Here is a 24,190-nt window from a genome sequence, read left to right on the forward strand (position 1 = left end):
AAAAGGACAATGTTTTCAGGAAAGACTTTGAAGACAACTTTAACCACTAATGTCTCATGAATTTCAAAGTAGTATATTCCTTTCATATTTGAACTTATGTCTTTTTAATAAAAGGAATCCCCAAGGAAAGTAAATAACGTTTGCTTTTAAAAAATCCCATCAATTTGCTCACAAGGTAGAACTATTCAAAGGACGGTCTTTTCTCTCAGAACCTGCTGTGATTCTTTTGAAGGGATCAAATTAGAGACAAAAAAGGGATCAAATTTGAGTCTCATCAGTTAAGTCAACTGACATTTAGGACCAAGCTTTTAAATGAAGCCACAGTTGATGAGCCCACAGAAATATATTAGCACTCATTACCCTTCTAAACCCTATCTGCACATGCAAAATGAATCTCCGTCTAACTGGCTTTTAGAATGCACAATTTCACATGTTGCATGTGGAAATGGAGATTTTTCTGGGAGTGATGAGTCTGTGTACATTTTTATGGACAAAGCACTTGCATGAGCCTTTGAAAGTTGGGCTCTTGGGATTTCTTAGTGCTAAGTACCAACACAACACTGTCATATCCCACTATATCTTTTCATCTTCTTGTAACACTCAGAGCAGTCAGCCTGATCCTGCTTCCACTGAAGTCACTGGTAGCTGTGTTACTGATATCAATGGAAGCAAGATCAAGATGTATGAGCCAGATTCTCATCTCATTTACACCAACATAACTCCAGAGTAATCCTACTGACTTCAATGCAGTTACTTTGGAGATGTGCCAATACAAGCAAGATCAGAATCTGGCCTTCTTTTTCCATCTACCAGCAAGGTGTGGGGGGGGGGGAGATATGCCAGTTATTAGCACCTAGAAAAGCCCAACTATAGATTTTGAATGGGGAAAATTAAAGATTCCAGTCATTAAAGATTAACTTTCATAGGGAAAAATATAAGACATTTTAGGACCCGATTTTCATTTGTACTAAAGCCCTTTGATGCCACTGTGGCAATGTACAGGGGCCTTGTATTGTAAAGGGACCTGAGTGTGAATTAGAATCAAGTCTTTCAGTCTCTTGCTCTATGTAGTTTCTGTTTACAAAAATAATCTCAAAATGATTAAGTGTGGGATTTTCCAAAGCACTTAACTGAGTTCAGAGCAAACTCACTTAGGTGCTTTTGAAAATCCCATCCAAAGACTTAAATACAGAAACATAGGGCAAAGTGTATATTAACTACAAAAATAGGTCAGATTTTATTGCATATTTTATGTCAATAATGTATTTTAAACTGAGGTTTGACAAGGATAGCACTACCGATAGATTAATATTTATTGTTTAAGGAGTCATATATGCATTTTTTTCAGTATATTTCAAAAGTCAGATGAAGGTTAATATTGTAAGGCAATATTTAAATACCAATTGATTACAAACAATATATTTAGAAGGGGGGGTCTCTTTACAACACAGGTCATTGTTTTTGACAGATACCAGACTTAGAAAGCAGGACTTTCTCCTCTATGTTTCATAAAAGTTAATAATTAAATACATAGCTCTGAGCTAGACTAGTGCCTACATCAGAGATTATTAAAAACATTTATAAACAGTGAATTTATTCAAAATTAAATATTTATTTAGAGACTAAACTTGTAGATTATCTATTGCTTACATTCAGATCAGAGGACTAAGCATAGTAATTTGATTAAAAAATTGTCATGTAACAGTTTTTCCAATATGATATTTTTTCTTAAAAAGTAGTAATTGGGTGAAAAAACACAGCGGCTATTTCCAAAGGCCTTTTCTTCATTATCAGTAAGTAAAGGTATTGCAGCCACAGTTTTAATATTCAACACCCAAAGACTTACCTGCAACTAATATACTGAAGTCAGTATCTCTTTTCATCCTCAAAATGGTATATAAGCAACAAGTTTCACAATACACATCAGTGAAGTAGGAAGTATTATCCCCATTTTACAGCTACGGACATTGAGTTAGCTAGATAACATGGTTTGCCCAAAGCCAAAGACGACCTGTCAGAGCTGGGAGTATTCCAGGCTTTCAGTTCCGTGCTCAGTCCTATTCTTTAGGATAATACAGCATTACTTGGATTGTTTCAGACCACCACATTACTTTGGTAGTTACAATAACAAAAATAATCAAAATAGCCTTAGTGATACAACCTTCTTTCTGATATAGCAAGATTGTTATATGAGCATGGGGTCTGGTGTTCTCCCGAAAACAGGAGAGGCATCGGTATAATGAGGGGGGAGAATAGATCCCAAGTTGTTCCTTACCCACTAAGTATTACCCATTACTTATGAGGCATTCTTTTATTCTATTTCCGTGTCTTTTGACTTGCCGATACACATGCCATTTAAAGACCAGAAACAAAATTCTGCATTATTTGAAGCAATGGAGTGCTTCAGTGCAAATGTTTGTCCCAAGATTATTAAGGTGTGAGCCAGTTCTCAAAACGGCCACAATCAAAAAGAAAACCCGGTGATCTCTACATCTAGCCCAGTTATAGTATTTGGGCACAGAAATGCACAATTATGATTCTGAGGTCTTTAGAGGATTTCAGTACTATCCCCTTAACAAAGGGCATATTTAAATACAAAACTACTTTGCCAAAAATTAACAAAGAATCACACAAAAATGTGGTGGGGTTTTTCTTTTTGTTGGCAAGCGATACTACAAAGTGAACAGCCTCCAAAGCCCACTGAGAGGTTCTGTCAATAGATGCAAACTACACGATTCTAAGTCCAGCTCTGTTCTATTTCTGGAGAAGAAACTGGAAAGAGCAAGGCAGAGGCTTGCCCCTGCCATCCCACAAACAGTTATTCCAAATCATATGCCAGGATGGGCCCCAGCCATTTCTCAACCTCAACCACTGGCAAGTTTTTCCTCAGTGCATAATCTTCAACCTGCAAAGAAACAAGAGAAAGATTTTAACACATTGATTAGTAAGTCTCCATGAGTCAACGTTTCCAAAATAGTCAGAAAACAGCTTGTTTCTACTATTTAATCAGCTTATTTGTAGCTCAACTATATCATGGAATCCAAATTACCTGATCCTTACATATTTTACCAACAGCAAAGTATTTGGATTTGGGGTTGGAGAAGTAGAGACCTGAAACAGCGGAGGCAGGTGTCATTGCTAGTGATTCAGTTAACTGAATACCTGAAAGAAAAAATAACATTTTGTTTAGTAACTGATAGTAACACACCTAAGTTCTGGAGAGGTCTTGTTTGGCAAACTGAAAATTCTGAGACAGCATTAGGCAAATTCAAAAATGCAGGTTTTTAATGAACTAAACGGGGAAATTAATAATAGTTCAATATTCCTTGTGTTATTTATTTTTATTAAATAAAATTTATTTTCCTCGGGCACTACATTTTCAGTTTTCAACACGCTGCATATTTTTGTATCAGCAATGCAGGTCTGCAGCGTAGAAGTTGTTAGGGATAAACTAGACATTTTGGCATCTGGGAAGGGAACATTAGGGGTTTTTGGAACCTAGGAAGGTAGTTCGGGATTAGCAGTGAGATAGCTGACATTTAAAACAGCAACAGGAAAGGAACAGGGCAGTTCACACTTTCTAAGAGGTCTAAGAGGTTTGAGGCTCTCTGCAGACTGGGGAACACATCACTACATTGATCTACACTTTGTTCATCTTTGGAAGTTTGCTTGCGGCCACAAAGACATTAGAAATGTTTTTTAAATGCAAACTAGATTCTACTACAAAATTCACTAACACACAGGAAAAACAGCAAGATGACATTGTTCCATAAAAAAACCTCCCTGGCTGCAGCAAAGGAATAGGGACGGGAGGGATAAGGGGGGGGGGGGAGGGAGAGAGAGACAGACAGACACAGATTCCAACTATAATTGTTTTGATTTTTGTTTGTATGCAGCTCTGCATTGGATACTTTGTCACAGAGCTTAAATTCCTTATTCAGGTCAAAGGGGAAATAAAAAAGGTTGCACGTACCTGTTGCCTCCTCAATGTTTGCAAGTTTCCACATGGTGAGTTTTTCAGTGTGGTCGGGCTGGCTCGGGTACCCAGGAGCTGGACGGATTCCATCATATTTGATCCTGCGCAAGTCTGAAATATCCAACTGTTCACTGTTACAGTAAGCCCAGAATTCTTTTCGGACCCTTTCATGGAGCTCCTCTGCAAAGGCCTGGGAACAAAGCATAAGTATTCTTTTAATTTGCAGAGATTGCCAAAAACAGCAATTTAATCCAGGACAAAAATGACATGGTCAGATTTAATTTACTTCTTTGTAGGGACTCTCACCATGGGTAAATAAGCATCATACAAGCAAACTGATTCTACTGAAACACACACAAAGCACTTCTTTCACCAATTCTGGTTTTTTTTGATGCTTGACAAGCGTATGTACTGGAGTGGGAAAGAGGTGGCTGGTAACCAGATGATGATACAGTGCCAAGCTTAGAGAAGATGTTTAGACTTTGCCTACACTATACCATTTGCCCGGTTCCAGCCATGACAGACGAGCCAGCGGTGTAGCTGCACCATCACAAACTTCTAGTACAGACACACAAATTTGCTACTTGTGTCAGAAGAGCTTAGCTCTGTTTGAAACTGGAGAAGTTTGACAGGTGCAAATTCCAGCTTTCCTTGTTTACACTATAAGTTTGCACCAAAATTTGGTACATGACTGGAATCAGGACAAACTCACACTGTAGATAAGATCTTAGCCACAGTGGGTCAAATTCTTCCTTTGGATATACTTGTGTGGTTACCATTAAAGCCAATGGAATCCCTGCGTTTGTATCCAAGGGTAGAACTATTAGGTCATTTTAGGGTCCAAAAAATTATCTGAGGGAGTTAGAGATACTTTTAAAAAAGAGGCCCAGTTTACAACCTGTTTAAAGCTACTTGCTTTTTTGAGACTTGACCCTGAAACTCTCTCGTGATGGAAAAAAGTCTGGAAAGCTGCACTGAGTCTCAGATTCCCCTGTTACTCATGCTGACTATCCTCTCTTTGCTCAAGACACATTCGGTGGCAAGTAATTTAATTTCAGATTTAACGAGTAGGACGCACCGTGTCACACAACACCCACTTTTATCTAAGAAGGTGAAGAAGTGACTGTCAAATGAGTCCAATAGAGAGTTCGAGGAAAGTATAAGCAGCCATGCAATCTGTAATAAAAATTGTTACCTCTGCTATACGATCTCCCAGTGCTTTCACCATTATGCTGTTGTAGTCATCACACTGTTTCTCATATTCCTTGCACAGCTTGTCTACCCCAAAGCAGGCCACAGCAAACAGGCCTAAATAGTCACGAACACCAGAATTCAAGGGGGCTATAAAATCAGAGAGGCAGTAATATGGGTCTGTGCAGGTGGAGTCTTTTTCGGCCTAAAATAAAAAACAACAAAAAAGTTGCATCAAATAAGAACTTGCATTTTTTTAAAAAAGCTCATTAGAACCATAGAATATCAAGGTTGGAAGGGACCTCAGAAGGTCATCTAGTCCAACCCCCTGCTCAAAGCAGGACCAATCCCAAAACAGATTTTTGCCCCAGATCCCTAAGTGGCCCTCTCAAGGATTGAACTCACAACCCTGGGTTCAACAGGCCAATGCTCAAACCACGGAGCTATCCCTCCCCTCCCCCTGCTCAGGCAGGCCTAGAAATGGGTCCATCTACTTTCCCTCAACAGGCGAGAAGTTGTTATTTTTAAACCACAAGGACTTCTAGATACAAGATATTCTTGTAAATATCAGAAGGCAAGTATATGCCAGGCCTAGATGTATGATGCCTTCCATCTTTTCAAAGTGAAGTTTACACTAAGGCCCAGGATCAGCATATTAGATGATAGACCAATGGGATTAGCCTGTAAAGAGACACTCATATTGAAATCCAATCAGTAAAACAAAGAGAGACGAAAGTAACTGTGTATAACACCCGACCCGTGAGACCCAGAACTAATTTTGCAACCATGTTTTCACATTTTTAAAGGACATTTTTCTCTCCCCTGTTGCTGATTGAAAGACCTACACAAACAGAGGAAACTGTCAGACCGAACAAGAGAATTAGTAAAACAGGCTATAATACAAGTGCTGTCAAACACATAAAACAAAGCGGGGGGGGAGGGGGGAGAAATCTCTCAGTTCTAGTAATCTTAAGGTTTACTTGTAACAACAGCAGTAAAAAAAAATTTCAGATCGAAGTGTGGTTTGTAAACTGACAGTGTCCCTCTAACAACACTGTTACCTTAGACAAAATCCTGCAGCATGTCTCACAGAATCCACACCTGTACACAAAACTGTGCTCCAGAAATTGAGTTTACATATTTTTTTTAATTCTGTTTCTAAAGATCATAAAGATAACTCTGAAAATATGAACTAAGCATAAACTGAACCAACATTATTTTCCTGGGATAGCTTGAAACTGTAACTCTGAGAAATCCAAACTTCTCCATTCACCTGAATGGGTTGTTAATGCAAACCTAAAGATGACCATTTAAAATGTCAATAATTAACTATTTTGCTACTAATCTGTTAACAGAAATGACTAATAAATGTGTTTATTCTCAATTGTTTCCCCAGGTGAGAATTAAACAAAAATAAAGACTGCAGATAACTGCAGGACAGACGACATTATTAATGTTCATACTTAATTCATTCAAAAATCTAATTTTTAGTATAAATTAAGCTCCCACAGAATTTCCAGTCTGATGGAGGATCTTGGTGCAAAATTTAGGTTGGGTACACAGAGTCTTGATTATGAAGTTATGCAGCATGATAGATGCACAATGGTGCTTTATGGCTTCTAAAATATTAGAAGAAAAAGAATCTGAAAAGATGAAATCTAAGGAGTGTTCTGTAATACACTGTTTCACCATTCACAGATGTTACTAATTAATAATCATTTTTGAAAAAGGCAGACAGGGGATCAGGAGATGACTCTTCCTTTGTAGATTGCTCTCTCAGATTATAGCTAACTTCATTTTCAGCATGAACTTTAACATTATCCCTTTGTTCCATCTTCACAAGCCAACACAAAGAACTTTATACTAGGTCAGCAAATACTCCATCTTCCTACCTGTTGCCTTAAGCCGTAAAATTTAGCTATTGGTTCTGCAGACTGCAATGCCTCTTCTGTTACGTATAAATGAATATCATCTTGAACACTTTGCGCTGGCCAGAACCCAACCAGGCCGCTGGCTTGCAACTTCTTTTGGCTAATAATAGTTTTCAGTAGGATCTGAGCATCATTATAAACTCTTTTGGCTTCTTCTCCTAACAGGAAAAAAAAAAAAAAAAGAGACATAACTTTAACCAATTTTCCAGCTTTCCCCTCCCTTCTTTTTAAATAAATACACTTTCTGGATAATCCTGCTATTTCCTCAGTCATCTTTCTTATTGGTTACTACTGTAGCATTTTAGCTGTTGCTAACAGAGAAGGTGTCAGTGCTGTCATGGTTACACAGTTGTAACAGTATACCTGCTGCACAAATACTTCAGCCAGCAGAATTCTAATACAGTAAAAAATAAATAAATAAATAAATAAATAAATTAATGGAGATATCCCATCTCCTAGAACTGGAAGGGACCTTGAAAGGTCATCGAGTCCAGCCCCCTGCCTTCACTAGCAGGACCAAGTACTGATTTTGCCCCAGATCCCCAAGTGGCCCCCTCAAGGATTGAACTCACAACCCTGGGTTTAGCAGGCCAATGCTCAAACCACTGAGCTATCCCTCCCCCCGAACAGATTTTTGCCCCAGATCCCTAAGTGGCCCTTCTCAAGGATTGAACTCACAACCCTGGGTTCAACAGGCCAATGCTCAAACCACTGAGCTATCCCTCCCCTCCCCTTCAGGTGGAGCAGAATAAGCGATGTGGACAGATTGTACATGAAAGTACTTAAAATACCCCAGAAATCATTAGATTGTGGTTGGGACCCCCTAAACACCTAAACACCTCACAGACTCTGTGCTGTAATCCATTACTGGTAACCATTCCATACTGCTTTAAAAGAGCGAGCCCAAGTGTCTTGCTTATCCAAACACACAAGATCACATAAACCATCCTCACTTTGATAGTATTCATTCCTTAGCTCACTTAACTCTGCTAGTGTATATTAAATACTTCATGTGCTACGTTACATAGCAAATTATCTGGCTACCCAATCTAGTCAGAACCCTGTGCGGATATAAAACTTGTAGCCGCATCCGACCTGTGATCCGCAAACATGGTCCACAGCTATCCGCAGCTATAAAGCAGACAGCCGCAGATTTGCAGGGCTCTAAATATAGTATAGCAGAAAGAACACTAATTTTTAGAGGTTTGGATACACTTGCAGCTTTATTACATATGTTCCAATGGTCTTTTAAAAGTACTTTCAGGATTATATGTAATGGGACTCAGGGCTTCTAGTGATGTTGTCCAACAATGAATATAGACATATCAAGCCCTCTATAATTTTTTTCCATTATCAAAGTATTTTCCTTTGTTTTTATATACTAGTGAACTCTTTACAGTTAGGGCCTAAATATTTCCCCACTTACTTTCTATTATTAATCTTTTGTACCATTTTATTAAAACACTTTCTGATTCAATTGAAGTTGTTCATGTGTATTTGTGAACAATCAGAATATATATTTTAAATAACTGATCTGTCTGCATTACCTTCATACAAGAAATACTATTTCAATACTCACCCACTGCTTTATCATTAAAAATTTTAGGAAATCCTCGGTTGGGATATTTGCCCCGAAGTTGCCAGACATCAAAAAAAGGCTTCCAGTCAATGTATTCCACCAGCCTCTCCAGGTTATAATCTTCAAAAACTTGAGTGCCAAAGAATTTAGGTTTAACTGTAGAAGTTTAAAGTAGTTTGTCATTTGGGAATTGCCACATATTACTGAATCTTTTACATACATAGTAGAACCTCAGAGTTACGAGCTGACCAGTCAACCACACACCTCATTTGATACTGGAAATATGCAATCAGGCAGCAGCAGAGACAAAAAAATAAAAATAAATACAATACTGCGTTAAACATAAACTACTAAAAAAAAAATAAAGGTAAAGCAGCATTTTTCTTCTGCATAGTAAAGTTTCACAGCCGTATTAAGTCAATGTTAAGTTGGTAAAAGAAAGAACCGTAACGTTTTGTTCAGAGTTACAAACATTTCAGAGTTACAAACAATCTCCATTCCCGAGAGGTTCATAACTCGGAGGTCCTACGGTACATAACACAGCAAGGAAACAAACCATCACTACCATTTATAACTTAGTTTTCTCGTTCCCTATGCTTTTGAACCCTTATCAGCATCTGTATTTAAAGTTGTCATCCTTCAGAAGACTGTCACGATAAACTGAAGTCAATCTAACTACCATATCACTATTATCTGGCCTAGATAATCTTCTAGGCCACTACACTGGCCTAGAAGATTATCAGGCATTAGTCTTGACATATGAAATTTAGAGTTCCTTCATTAGTTCATCCAAATCAATACTGATTGATACTTAATTGTGTTGGACTCATGAAGTTATTTTGTTGATCATAGGGCTTAGAATATGTCAGAACTGGGCAGATGCACAGACTACCTTCCACTAAATGCTTTCTATATTGATGCTTCATATCAGGGGCAGGCAAACTTTTTGACCTGAGGGCTGCATCGGGTTTCTGAAATTGTATGGAGGGCCGGTTAGGGGAGACGGTGCCTCCCCAAATAGCCAGGCATGGCCCGCCCCCTTCCTCCCCCCCCCCAGGACTCTTGCCCCATCCAACCCCTGTTCCCTGACAGTCCCCCGGGGACCCCTGCCCCATCCACCCCACCTGCTCTCTGTCCCCCGCCCCATCCAATCCCGCCCCTCCTTCCTGACTGCCCTCCCAGGACCCCTGCCCCATCCAACCACCCCTGCTCCCTGACCGTCCCTGGACACTCCGCCCTTAACTGCCCCCCACTGCCCCATCCAACCCCTCCTCTCCTTCCTGACTGCCCACCCAGGAGCCCTGCTCCCATTCAACCCCCCTGTTCCCCGCTCTCTGACTGCCCCGACCCCTATCCACACCCCCGGCCCCTGACACCCCCCCCAAACTTCCCTGCCCTCTATCCAACCCCCACCCTGCTCCCTGCCCCCTTACTGTGCTGCCTGGAGCACTGGTGGCATGGCTGCACCAGGACAGGCAGCTGCGCCGCACAGCACAGAGCACCAGATCAGGCCCCGGTTCTGCAGCTGCGCTGCCCCAGGAGCTCGCCGCCCAGAGCACTGCACCAGCAGTGCAGTGAGCTGAGGCTGTGGGGGAGAGGGAACAGCAGGGGAGGGGCCGGGGGCGAGCCTCCCGGGCCAAGAGCCAGACAGGACAGGCCCGCGGGCCGTAGTTTGTCCACCCCGGCTTTATATCCAACTCTTCTACTCAGACACAGCCCAGTTCACCAGCATTGTGTGCTGTGGAGTTCCACATAAAACCTAGTCGGGAAGCTTCAGGAGCTTTTGCAACTCCCATACATCCACTAGGATAGGGGTGGTGAGGGTGCATGTGCAGTGGTGGGTCCTTGTTATGGTGTAGCTACTGGTCCAGCATTTGCATCTTCCCCCCTTCTCTGCTACCTTAGTATGGACATTTATAAAGATTAGTTAACTAGAAACTGAATGCTGCATTTTGGCCCTGTGAAAGTAGGCACTACTGAGTGCATACCTAGAGAAGTTGTGGAATCGCCGTCATTGGAGGTTTTTAAGAACAGGTTAGACAAAGAGTGGTCACGAATGGTCTAGTTATTACTTAGTCCTGCCTTGAGTGTAGGGGACTGGACTAGATGACAAGTTGGAAATCAGAAGAAACAAAAATAAATGTAATGGGGCCAAACATTTGCAAGATGGGGAAGAGAACCCTTCATTTTAGGTCACTGATCTCCCATTTGTGCAACAACAATCCCTTCAAATTCAATAGATACCAGTTTATTTTCAAGTCATGCTGCTCCCTCTGACAGGAGACCACACAGCTATATCCAATGAGGTTATCAAGTATTAAGTGTTCAATTAAAAAAAAAAAGTAAACGGACCGGGTTTATAGTCTGACAGCCAATCATTATGGAAACCTTTTCTCCTAGCTTGCTCCAATGACAAATATCTTCTTTCCTGAATGGAAATAAAAGATACATTTATATAACCTCTCAGCTTTGAACAAAGTAACTTCAATGGCCTTGTTACAGTCTGAACCGATTTTGTTGATGATACATCTGAGGACAGCTTTAATTTCATCATCTAGCAAGTACCTTGGTAAGACTAATATAAAATGTACTTTACAATGAGCTAGTCAATTTACTGTACTACTCTTAATGGACAGACATTTCTAGTTGATTTAGCCTACAAGATTATCAAGCATTAATCTCCCCACATAAGTTTAAGTTCCTTTATTAGTTTAAAAAAATGAGTACAGATTCATAGGAAGGTGCTGGATTTTATCTCTGTTGTCTAACCTTGCTCGGAGCGAGTCTAGATGACAGCCATAAAAACCACAAGTGGTTCCCGGTACATAGGATGAAATTCTGGCCCAGTGAAGTCAATTCAAATTTTGCCATTGACTTCAATGGGGTCAGGAATTCATCCCGGTCTACACCATAGTTCCCAGAGTTGCTGCACCAGTGGTAGTGCAATTATGGGAAACTTTAGCAAGGTGTTCCGAGCAGAGGACCTTAAGTTTTGGAATCAACTTCACTTGCAAAGAGGCCAAAGTCAGAGCTGGTTGACCTTCGAGCATGCTTCTTTGTCTGTCTTGTCAGACAGAGGACCAAGGAGTTGTCTTCAGTGCATTCCATACTCTCATTCCTCATATTCAGTCTGTCTCCAAATCAACTCTTTCTCTCTACCAACATTTCTAAAACTCAACCTTGGCTTCTGTCCAGACAGTTAAAACTCTTGTCCAGGCCTTTGTCTCAATTACCATGCAGGTCCCTAATCTTGGACACTACTGCAGTGTAAATATTAAACAATCACAATCAGGCCTTTCCTGAGTGAGTGGTAAGAGTTGGGTAGAGTTTCCTTTGTGGGCTGGACAATTCCATTTCATGTTGCCTTTTGTAAATTAATGAATGTGTACTATAGATTTTAAATTGATGGAAATATGCCCAAAGATCATTAATATATGGAATTTGTTTTACAAGCAATAATGATATAAAGACCAATCATTTTAGAAGGGAAAGAACTGAAATCAATACACAATGCAGTTTTATTTACCTTGAGAGACTCATAGTGGTCCTGTCTAATGTCTTCATACTCCTCTATTATTTCTTCAAAGAAATCATCTTTCAGGTTTTCATCTAGCAGCTGAGAGCACTGAGAAAGTAAAAGGGAGTTTTAGCAGCAGGAAAGCTGCTGCAGCATGGACAAGTTTGAACTTCAAAATGAGTCATCAGCCTTTCATACTGCAGCTTCTGTGGGTCTTGTGACCGACATAGCAATTTCCTAAAATATCCTTGGGAGGCCTTATTGAATTAAGTTTTAGTACATTTGGGGTCCAGTGTATTACATTAATGGTTTATGTATTATTGTGGGCCAGGGTTGTACATAACCTCTCTCTGGGAGGAGACAGGATGTGAACCCTGGGAAGTGTTATGAACTTCAAAGGATTATACTGAACGATGTGCCAGACAAGAATGGACTTTTGGGATAAACAGTGTCAAGTGGTTTGCCTGGGGAATCTCTATGGAGGTGAATACAAATTACCCACCTCCATTTATGCAAAACCCCAGTTGTTGGAAGCTAGAGCCTGAGGAGGGGATCACTGTCTGCTTACTACCTGCTCCTGGAGTCTCAAGATCAAAGGCTCAAGCTGTATTAAGGAAAGACTGACCTATTCATGGGTGTGCTGGGTGTTAAGAACTTGTAACCACAGAAAACCCCCTTTATGGGGTTTGAAGGCCCGACTCCCTGACAGAGCCCTTGTTGGAGCTGGGGTGATCTCTGGGATAAGCTTATTAGCATATCTGTAGATTCTTTTGTTGTTTTAATATTTTCCCTATAACGCTGTCACCTTAAGAATAAATGTTTGCTTGGAAAGAGCTGTGTGATAACTTGTGACTGCTGGCAATCACAGTCAGGAAGGAAGGGAGACACGGATGTGTAATCAGGAGAAGTGATGGGTACAGAGCCAGGAGCCTAGAGCAGATGCCTTTGGTGGAGCCTGGAGAGGGAATACAGGTGCAGTATTCCTGAACTGTGACAGTTCTTATCTAGCTCAGGGTGATAATGAAGAGCCCAGTCCCATCACTAAACTACCAGTGAGCTAGTAAATCATCATATTGTAGATGAGAGACTAAGTCAAACATATTAAAGCAATACTTCAAACTAACACTGACTGGTGCAGCCAGGCTATACCTTCTAGCCCCGCTGTCCACTGTCAGCTCTCTGGCCTTTCTGAGAGTGCCGAAAGAAACAATCCCCATAAAGGCACAGAGTCTGATGCACCCTGCCTCCCTCTCCCTTGCTGTCAAGACTCCTTCAGATGGGACCAATCCTACTCATGGTTTGTTCCCCATCACCTGCACCCCTCTTGTTCCTGGCCCAAAAGAGCTGTTGGAAACTATCCGCAGATGGAAGGAGGGGAAGGCGCGCCACTTCCCGCAGCTCCCATTGGCTGGGAAAGGCGAACCGCGGCCACAGGGCGCTCAGGGGCTCCATGCCTCCAGACGTAAACAAAACGACAATGTATTAGATATTCAATTCAATGATTCCATAGAGTTTAAAATCATCACATTTTGGTGTAGACCCGTTTATAAGCCGACCTCCGCTCTTTGATGTGTCACTTTTTAACCAAAAATATTCGGCTTATGAACGAGTATATACGGTAATTCCAGATGTGTTCCCACCTACCAGCAGTCACCGCCCTACTATAAAGTCAAAATAAAGCCCAAGACATTAGTTGATGCCCAGATAGCAATCATCCTAGGAATTAGCTAAATGTTAATCATTAGTTAATGGCTAGTTTAAGGGAAAGGAACCAATTGAAAATAGCCAATACTTCATACATAAAGTAAAGAATGAACTAAAGCACGCCTATCCGCCTGTCACTATGGGGAGGTGACAAGGAGTGCTGTCACCCACTCTGTCTTCACTGCCAGATGAGAAGGGCAGCATCTGGCACAGAGTGACAGCCACCTAGTGCTGTTCAGAGGAGAAGAAAAGAAGCTGCTGAGACCCAATCCTTTCTCTTCCCCATTGAGGAAAGAAATTGGAGGATGCACAGTATAAATTTCCTGGGAAGAGTACAGGGAGAGAAGGCACAGTATGCATGTGAGGAGAGGGCAGAGGGACTGTGTGATAACCACTTCAGGGCTGAATGCGCTAAGGGCCTCAGAAGGGTCCCATTAACCATATAGGCCACATCTGGGGGTGGGGTGGCAGGGAGAGTCAGGCTTCAGTGACAAGCATTAATTGAAGATGAGGTCTAGCTAAGCAGGAGCACGCTGGGCTTGTATAAAGCCAGGGAGTTGAGAACAGAAAAGGGCTTGAGGGAGAGGGTCTGCACTCACTCTCTGGACACAGGAAAAGCCCTGGGAGCTTGTCCCTGACGGAAGGGGTTTACTCAGAGGAGTTGTGGGGAAGAAACAGAGGGAAAGAGCAATGAGTACTTATACTGTGTAGACCTTGGCTGCTACTGACTGGCTCCCCAGGCTGCAACGTGGATTAGTAGGCGGGTCCAGCTTCCCCTACCAACCTCTGGGGAAGTGGCAGATTGGGAATTGGCACAGAGCACCTCCTGGGACAGTGCACAGACAACTGGTCTGGAGGGACTCTGATACCACAGAAGGGGAAGACTATACAGCGACCTTGCCAGAGGGCTGAGTCATGAAAAGGGAGTGCTGTGAAGTACGGGAGGAGAGATCACTCCTGAGACAGAGTGACTGACAGAAGTGGGCACCAGACCAGACGAGAGCTGATCCCCAGATCCAGCCACAAGGGGATGCCCCAGAAGTGAATGAACCTCGCCTCATACAGGGTCAATTTGCTGGAGGTAGGAAGGACCAAAAGAAGAAGTGGGTGTTATAAAGCATGTTTTGTCTGTGTATCTACTAGAGTTAGGATGTGGCTCCTTGAGTCCTTTACATGATTAGGACATGTTCTTTTTTGTCCATGTTACCAAAAAAGACAGTGCCTGTACGATGGTATGAGAGTTCAGCCTGGCAGAGGAAAGTGCTGAGAGGAGGAGACCACTAACAGATTCTAAATAGCCACAGGAACCAGGCCAAGGCTCAGCCAGAGGATTCCACGTTCTTTTCTATAACCTATTTTCCTGTTCTGAGGAACAGCACATACCCCATAACTACCTTGGTGGGGAGTTTGAATGCACCAGCATCTGTCTTAGCCCCACACGGCTATCTTCTATAACAGTTACAGATCAGAAGACAATGAATCAGTAACTAGCCTCACCCAGTTCAATAGCTTGTCACTGCAAAATGCCTTGAATTATAATCAAGGTCTCTTAAATTATTCATTATGCCACTGTAGTTGTGGAAACGGGCACTTAAATACAATGGGCTAGCCAATGATAGTAATTGAGAAGCAAGTCAGCCAGATTCAAATCAGGAAATCGTCAGAACATCTCAAGTGAGAAAACTGCAATTAGGCGATTGGGGTCTGTGTTAGCTTTTTTCAGTTCTCGGCTGCAGCCCCAAACTCAGGCAATTCAACTTTATCCTAAAAAAACAACAACTTTTTTTCACAATGTTACTCAGATTTTGTCCATAACAAGCATTTTCTTCCCACAGAATGGGCAGGGAGGCTGATGCACAGAAACCCTATGTCTCATTGGATCTGCTTTAGTCCAGGGACATACACATAAAGGCATTGCAGAGGCACAGGGTTTATCTTTCATGCCAGCAGCTGCTTCCCCTGGGAATGTCCCTCCTGAGGGTGTTTCAGAAGAGCGAATCCAGTAAGAAAATGCAGACCCCCATTAGCATTAACTCCAGTGGGGAAATCTCTGTGGGACTGCAGGTAAGAGGCAGGAGAAATGACACCACAGAGCACAGCTGTCCTGTTTCTGCCAGCATTTGGCAGATCCCCTTCCCAAATGTAGATCCTGAGGCCTACAGAGAAGTTTCCCTGAGGTTGGGAGGATATGGAAAAGAAATGATGATGGCATGAAGGCGACTCTCCTTTTTTCTCCACATCCTCAAGGTTTTTTATCTCCTTTACCCCTGGAGCGGATTATTAGGTCCTTTGAGCAACTGTCTTCTCTACCATTAGTCATTTTCAATGGCAGTACTAAGTCTTTACTTTCCTTTAAAATGTAAAACATGCTGTCTTTAATGAAAGAACATTTTAGGAAAAACTAATCACTTAAAACAATCTCATCTTCTAGAGTTCATGTTAAAGCTAAGACTTAAAATTTGGAATCCTCAAAGCTTCTTCAAACTTCTGGCTTACTGAAAAACCAGAGTCCATAAAGTTAACATATACTTTGCCTTTAGGCATCCAGTGTGGAGAATGAAAATGATATTTTTATGGAGTCAAGGGGACATATCTATAAGATACAGTACTGTAGGTGTTTCCCAAAAAGAAATTATTCAATGTGAAGAATCAAAGTTTGAAAAAAGCATAAGCCAACCCCAGGATAATATATTTACAAGCAAAAACATGGAATTTGAGGTTTCTATTATTCATGTTGCAATCTACATGAGAACATAAGAATGGCCATACTCAGTCAGACCAATGGTCCACCTAACCCAGTACCCTGTCTTCTAACAGTGGACAGTGCCAGATGGTTCAGAGGGAATGAACAGAACAGAGCAATTTATCAAATGATCCATCCCCTGTCATCCAGACACAGATTCTAGCAGTCAGAAGCTTACAGACATCCACTCACTGCTTTTCCCCCTCTGTTTCTTCCTGCTCTGCCTTCCACAGGTTTTCTTCCCCACAACTCGTCTAGGTAAACCTCTTCCTTCATGGACAGACTCCCAGGGCTTTTTCTGTGTCCAGAATGGGGTTGTGACCCTGACCACCCTGGCTAATAGTCACTGATGGACCTATCCCCCATGAACTTATCTAATTCTTGTTTTAACCAATTATACTTTTGGCCTTCACAGCATCCCCTACCAATGAGTTCCACAGGTTGATCGCATTGTGCAAAGAAATACATCCTTATGTTAGTTTTAAGCCTGCTGCCTATTAATTTTATTGGGTGACTCCTGGTTCGTGTGTTATGTGAAAGGATAAATAATAATTCCCTGTTCACTTTCTCCACAAAATTCACAATTGTATAGACCTCTATCATATCCCCCATGCTCCAGTCATCTCTTCTCCAAGCTGAACGGTGCCAGTCTTTTTAAAGTCTCCTCATATAGAAGCTGTTCCATACCACTAACCATTTTTGTGGCCCTTCTCTGTACTTCTTCCAATTCTAATATTTCTTCTTTGAGATGGGGTCACAAAAACAGCACATGATATTCCAGGTATGAGCATGCCATGGACTTGTATAGTGGCACTATGATATTTGTCTGTTCTTAAAATATTTAATTTTGTCCATGACTGCTTTAAGCATTCAAAAGCAGCATAACAATACCATACAAATCTGATATAGAGACAGTGGAGGGGAGTTGCAGATATTTATTTTTCATCACATTTGCATTTCCTTGTGCTTATTTATGTAGATATTATACTGGCAATTTTATACAGTAGGCATTTGATATGGATTAAAACAATACGCCTTAAGGAGACGACCAGCTTCAACAATGTACTGCAGTGCTGGGTCTAGGGAACAAATCTTACTTTGTATCAGCATGGGGCCAGCTAGCTCTCAATGCAAGAGATGATTCCAACTGATAAACCAGTGAGTTCCTAAAGAATAATTTTGTAATCCTCCATTTCATCCATATATTGGCCACACCCTGATCATGTGGAATGTTACTTCCAAGGGGAAGTTGCCTGATGTCCAGCTCATGAACTGGCCTGCAAAGGATACTGGCAAGAGAAAAACCTCAAGCACTGCTTCATTTGCTGACACACTTTGAGCACTCCCCAGCTTGGCAATGAACTCAACCCAGCCTAGAAACCAGGGGGTATCCCTGACCATGGGTTTCCTCCTTTTGGTGACAGTGTCATGATGAGTACTACCAGGCAGGTCTTGTCTGTAGGAGTTAGCTTTTAAAAAGCAGGAAGAGGCTTATTGGTGACATTCTTAAGAGTTAACAGCTAAGCAAAGGGATCTGAATGGGTGTTTGCACGTGCACCCTTTGCTAAGGGCCGGCTCAAGACTTAGGCAAAACTTTATTCCCACTTAAGCTCTCAAAATAGGCTTCAGTGAGATTTCACTGGTGCACAGGCCTTGATCTAGCCCCATGCACAGAGTGGCTTTTACCCACAGTGAACTTGCAGGATCAGGCCACTTCTTATAAAATATACAGCACTACAGAAAGGGGTGGGGTGGGGTGTGTCTGTTTGAGGGGGGAGAACCGTGATCCAGAACTTACTACCACCACACTCTTGGATGCATCCAGGACATGAATGACCGGTGCGCTGTACCGTGGGGCAATTTTCACAGCTGTATGTGTTCTGAAATGGGAAAACAGAACAAAAGTAAGTGTTGCCAAGGTACAAGGCTTTTCAAAACCATGATGCACTGAGACACTGTCAAGCTTGTGCTTTTTAGAAAGATTTTAAAAAGCCAAGATCTCTTTTGGCAGACAACGAAATCCTAAATTTACAACTAGAACAGAAGATGACATTAATCCATTCATCTGCTGTAAATTGATCAATAAGCACAGATATAATTTAGATGTATAGTGGCTCCTTCCAAGGGTATCGACATTCTTTACAAATATTGGGCCAAATTCTGTGCCAGCTTACCCTACATGTAACCTCACTGACTTTTAAAAGGTTGTAACACAGAACAGAATTGTGCTCACCAATCAAGCCTCATAATACCCCGTGAGATTGACGTTCAAGGCTAAACCCACCAGAAAAAAAATTATAGTTCCTTCTAAAAGAACAGGAGTACTTGTGGCACCTTAGAGACTAACAAATTTATTAGAGCATAAGCTTTCGTGGGCCTCAACCCACTTCTTTGGTTGTAGCCCACGAAAGCTTATGCTCTAATAAATTTGTTAGTCTCTAAGGTGCCACAAGTACTCCTGTTCTTTTTGAGGATACAGACTAACACGGCTGCTACTCTGAAATAGTTCCTTCTGTACATCTTACAAGTACTTCTGTTTAAGTAGGCCTCTTGTCCTTTAAAAGAGTTCCACTAACACAGACTTTCGACCCAAGAGTACAAGCACCCACTCATTTGAATTGAAGGAGGAACTTTGTAAGTTGCAAGATCCTTGCAAGGACCAGTCACTAGGGGGAGACATGGTCTCTCTCGCTCTCTCTCACACTCACACACCCAAAATTCAGCACAGCATTTAAGTCCATCACTACTCAGCAAAGCACTGGAGCACATGTCTGAGTCCCACTGATCTTGGGCATGCACTAAAGCACTTTGCTGAATAGGGATGGAGTGCCAAATCACATCCTAGCCCTGTGTATTCTATGTAGTTGGTCTTTTCAGCAATTCATCCTGACAAATGGTGTGAAAACATGTGTGACTCCACTAGCAAGCAATATCTTGCTTGCTCAATTTGCTATCTTATCAAATCCCGCTACAACTTGATAAGGCAGTTACAGAAAAGGTAACTGGTGTTCTTCAAGATGTGTTGCTCATGTCCATTCCACAATAGGTGTGTGTGCTTGCCATGTGCACTGTTGCTGGAAGTCTTTCCCCCAGCAGTACTCATAGGGGAGCGCCCCTAGCAACCCCTGGAATGACGCCGCTATGGTACGGTATAAGGGGCGCTGCGTGCTCCTCGCACCCTCAGTTCCTTCTTGCTAGACAACTCCGACAGAGGGGAAGGAGGGTGGGATGTGGAATAGACATGAGCAACACATCTTGAAGAACACTAGTTACGGAAAAGGTAACTGTCTTTTCTTCTTCCAGTGATTGCTCATGTGCATTCCACTATAGGCGATTCCAAGCTATATCTGTTGGAGGTGGGTAGGAGTTCACAGACACTCGGAACGGAGTACAGGCCTGCCGAATACGGTGCCCTCCTTGGTCTGGGAGACGATCGCATAATGCGAGGTGAACGTGTGAACCAATCACCACATAGCAGCCCCACAGATGTCCTGGATGGGGACCATGAGCCAGAAATGCAGCTGACAAGGCTTGCGCCCTAGTCGAGTGTGGCGGGGGGACTGCTGCCAGGTCGTAACAGGTACGAATACATGAAGTGATCCAGTTGGTGAGCCACTGAGTGGAGATCGGCTGACCCCTTATGCATTCGGCCAAGGCGATGAACAGCTGCAAAGACTTCCTGAACGGTTTTGTACATTCCAAGTAAAAAGCCAGAGCCTGTCTCACATCCAGCATGTGGAGGTGGCACTCCTCACTGGATGTGTGGGGTTTGGGACAGAGCACCGGCAGGAAGATGTCCTTACCCATGTGGACCCACTTGGTACCTCTTCGGGCACGGAACCAGGGATGAAGCCTCCACCAACTCCTTCCTGGGAGGCTGAGAGAGGGAGGCCAACGGTCTCTCTGAGGCTCTGGCCACTGAACGAGCCACCACGGGGGGCTGTGTAGGGGGCCACGGGACCCATTGGTACCATGGTGCCGGCCAAGGAGCTCGGTGCCACTGCACCTGTGGTGGTACCGGTGGAGCAGGCTGTTCAGCCTGACTAGTCTGGCCCATCGACTAACGACTGCGAAGGGAGGCTGGGCTGGCATACGATCTGCCGCTATCCTGGGACCGGGACGAGCGGTGACGTCGGGAACGGTGCTACCACACGGTTCGTGACCCTGGTGTGGAGCGGGAGTACCGCTGGTAGCAGCTGCTCCATGACCGGCTTCGACGGGTGGATCCGCGACAGCAAGGTGCCAGCAATCGACGTCTGGGGCTGCTGAAGCAGTGCCTTGGCAGGGACCTCGAGCAATATGAAGAACGGGAATGGCGTCGATGCCCGTACCACGAAGGGCTACGGTAGGCTCTCGGAGACAAGGACCTCCGGTGCTGTCTGTCCTGGTCTTGACAGGGCATGCTCTCCTCGCGAGGTCTATGGTCCCTCAAGCGGAGCGGTGCCTGGAACCCCTGCCAGTTTGTACCCAGCCAGACAACTTGGTGGGGGTTGATGGGAACCGGCGCAGACTGCACACAGGGCGGTTGCTGAGCGGTGAACGGTGTCGAGAACGTTCCCTAGACTGTGAACGATACCATCCAGGCAGCAACTGCAGGGATCCAAGCGGTGGCTTTCCTCTGGACCGGGGAGCCAACGGCGCCGGTGCCCCCAGTACCGGCAGAGATATAACATCCCGGGCCACCTGTAGGGCCTCCAATGTGGAGAGTACCTGAACGTCTGGCAAGGTTGGCATGGAGTGGGCCGGGCTACTCCACTCATCTTGAGTCGGAGGCTGGGAGGCTGATGGGGACCGAGAGCTGCCCAACGCGGGTCTAGTCTCTGCCCCGGTCTTGCTCCGGTGTCTCGGTGGAGACGATCTCTTTTTTGCCTTCTTGGAGTGTCCCGTAGATGGGGAGCCGGTAGAAGGCACTGAAGGGTCGCTGTGCACTGATGCCAGGGTGCCGACTTGGAACGGTGCAACCGTGCCGGGGTCAGGGCCGACTCCATCAAAATGGCTCAGAGCCGAATATCCCTCTCCTCCTTGGTCCTAGGTTTGAAGGATCTGCAAATCTTGCAGCGATCGCGGAGATGCGTTTCCCCCACACAGTGTAAACAGTCCGCATGTGGCTTACTCACGGGCATAGGCCGCTTGCAAGTGTCACACGACTTTAAGCCCAGGGCACCGGGCATGACCCGACCTGGGCGCACCAAACTAACTCTAAACTAAACTACTTTGAACTACAGGTACTACTAACTATGAACTAACAGAGTCCAAGAGGAAAGCTACAGCAAAACTGGAGCAGAGCAGTTCCGACGCACCTTCACTGGCGGCAAAAAGGAACTGAGGGTGGGGGAAGCTTGCAGCACCCCTTATACTGCGCCATAGTGACGCCACTCCAGGGGCTGCTAGGGGCACTCCCCTACGGGTACTGTTGGGGGAAAGACTTCCGGCACCGGTGCACGTGGCGAGCACGCACATCTATTGTGGAATGCACATGAGCAATCACTTGAAGTAGTAGTAAGTTGGTCAAGAAATGGATTTGGTGGAAGTAGCGTACATGGAATTGATGAGGCATTTCATGGGTGTGCAAACCAAGTATCACTTACACATTAAGGGGCTAGTTACAGGAATGAAACTCAGGAAATTTTCTTGTAGCCTCATCTCATTCTGTCCTTTGCCATCCATGTAAGTTACACTCACTTTGCACATCAAACGAATGCCAAAAGAGCATTTTTTTGACCAACTTACGCCCACCATGTAACTTTGCACCACCATTTATGTCATTACAAAATTTGCTGCATCAGTTTCCAAGAGTGGTGCACCCCCTTACGCCAGAGTTAGATTTTGACCACAATTATTAAGTTAGAGACTCTAAAATGTTCTTTGCAATGACCATCTTCTCAGCTGCTCTAGGGCTTCCAAAAGCCTTAATTTCTTGCTTCCAGCACCGCCGAATTGCACACTCGACTACCTGTGGTACTTAATTTTGACAGATGTGTCCAATAATGCAGTAATTAAAAATGAATTACACACACATAATTGTAACATGTAGATATGCAAAATTTAGCACACACCAAAACAGGAGAGCAAAGGGCAGAAGGATGGGTCCACGGTTTGGGCGCTGGCCTTGGACTGGGTTCAAGTCCTTGCTATGCCACTAACTTCTTGTGTCACCCTGGGCAAGTCACTTCTCAATCTGTGCCTCAGCTCCCCATCTGTAAAACAGGGATAACACCACTTCCCTAGGTCACAGAGGTGTTTTGAGAATAAAGACCATGAGGCACTCAGATACTACAGTAATGGGGGCCATATAAGAAAGAATAAAAATTAACTAGATAGGCATGGCCATTTATTTCGGTGCTTATATGTACTTTAAACTTGCACTCAATGTTTAATTTCTAAACTAAAAAAAAAAAAGAGACAGAATTAAAGCATCTACGACCTTAGAATTATTTCAGAAGTGTAAATGAAGTGAGAATAATTCCACATTTTTGCACCATCAGTTTTGTATGCTGAAGTCTTGAGTTGTGCATTTAACAATGCAATGTAAAAATATAGCCCATAAGGAGGGAAATAAAGTAACATTTTCCACTGGGTTCTCATATTAATCTTTATATGCAGTGATGTTGTAGCAGTGTTGGTCCCAGTTGGACACAAGGCGGGTGAGGTCGTATGTATTATGGATAACTCTGCAGTATTATTGTGAAAGCTACCTCTTTTGGCTCTTTCTTTTGTCTCTTTTGGTAACATATTTGGGGGTTCAGTCAACAAGATATAATATTTGCGTAAGGTCCAACCTCTTCCAACCTTCATTTTAATATGCAAAGGTGGGAAAAAATCTGAATGGACAGATACATGGCACGATTATACAGTGTGAGCGCATCTTTTTGATTTTTTAAAATTATCTTTCATAAAATCATCAAGTGTAATACATTGCCATTATGTCTATGTCTGAAATTACTAAGAGACATGTTAGTAATAATGGAAGTATGTGCTTCTCAAAATAAAGACACCCAACTATGTACATCCTGTTTGTGGATTTGTGCATCTCCTCCTCCCTCAGCCAAACTTATTTTCCCCATATCCAAGCAATGACGGTGTTTGTAATATTGATATTCATCTATGGAAAGGAACTAGAATGGATGCAACTTGGACTACAGAGGATGAGTGCAGATGGCTTTTCATAAACAGCCTTTGAAGTGTATTTGTCTGAATGTAAAAGTAAATATGTGTTATTTTACTTTGAAGAGTAATAAAGAAAACGCCTCATTCTCCAAAATCTGTGATGAAGCAAGTGTCTTTGATTTAAAAGTCCAAATACATTTTACATACATTGTATTCTGTGTCTGCGCACTTGTATATATGCATATACACAAAACTACACTGTATAACAGTGATTCTCAAACTTTTGTATTGGTGACCCCTTTCACACAGCAAGACTCTGAGTGTGACCGCCATTATAAATTAAAAAACACATTTTTTTATATTTAATACGATTATAAATGCTAGAGGCAAAGCGGAGTTTGGGGATGGAGGCTGACAGTTCACAATCCCTCACATAATAACC

At 43.0% G+C, this 24,190-nt stretch overlaps 1 protein-coding gene across 2 annotated transcripts in view; it reads right to left on the reverse strand.

The window, feature by feature from the left end:
- Nucleotides 1–1,245: 1,245 nt before the first annotated feature.
- MTR (5-methyltetrahydrofolate-homocysteine methyltransferase) overlaps nucleotides 1,246–24,190 on the reverse strand; it is an 81,478-nt gene continuing 58,533 nt past the window's right edge. For both annotated transcript variants that reach the window (XM_054022591.1, XM_054022590.1), the window contains exons 25-33: nucleotides 18,440–18,521; nucleotides 12,204–12,302; nucleotides 11,030–11,105; nucleotides 8,678–8,833; nucleotides 7,060–7,256; nucleotides 5,172–5,372; nucleotides 3,974–4,166; nucleotides 3,050–3,162; nucleotides 1,246–2,905 (exon numbers count right to left, since the gene is read on the reverse strand). In XM_054022591.1, the coding sequence (XP_053878566.1) occupies nucleotides 2,819–2,905; nucleotides 3,050–3,162; nucleotides 3,974–4,166; nucleotides 5,172–5,372; nucleotides 7,060–7,256; nucleotides 8,678–8,833; nucleotides 11,030–11,105; nucleotides 12,204–12,302; nucleotides 18,440–18,521 (1,204 nt within the window). In that variant the 3' untranslated portion in view covers nucleotides 1,246–2,818. The remainder of the gene's footprint in view (nucleotides 2,906–3,049; nucleotides 3,163–3,973; nucleotides 4,167–5,171; nucleotides 5,373–7,059; nucleotides 7,257–8,677; nucleotides 8,834–11,029; nucleotides 11,106–12,203; nucleotides 12,303–18,439; nucleotides 18,522–24,190) is intronic.

This window comes from Malaclemys terrapin, chromosome 3 (genome assembly GCF_027887155.1).
Source record: "Malaclemys terrapin pileata isolate rMalTer1 chromosome 3, rMalTer1.hap1, whole genome shotgun sequence".
NCBI classification, from domain to species: Eukaryota; Metazoa; Chordata; order Testudines; family Emydidae; genus Malaclemys; species Malaclemys terrapin.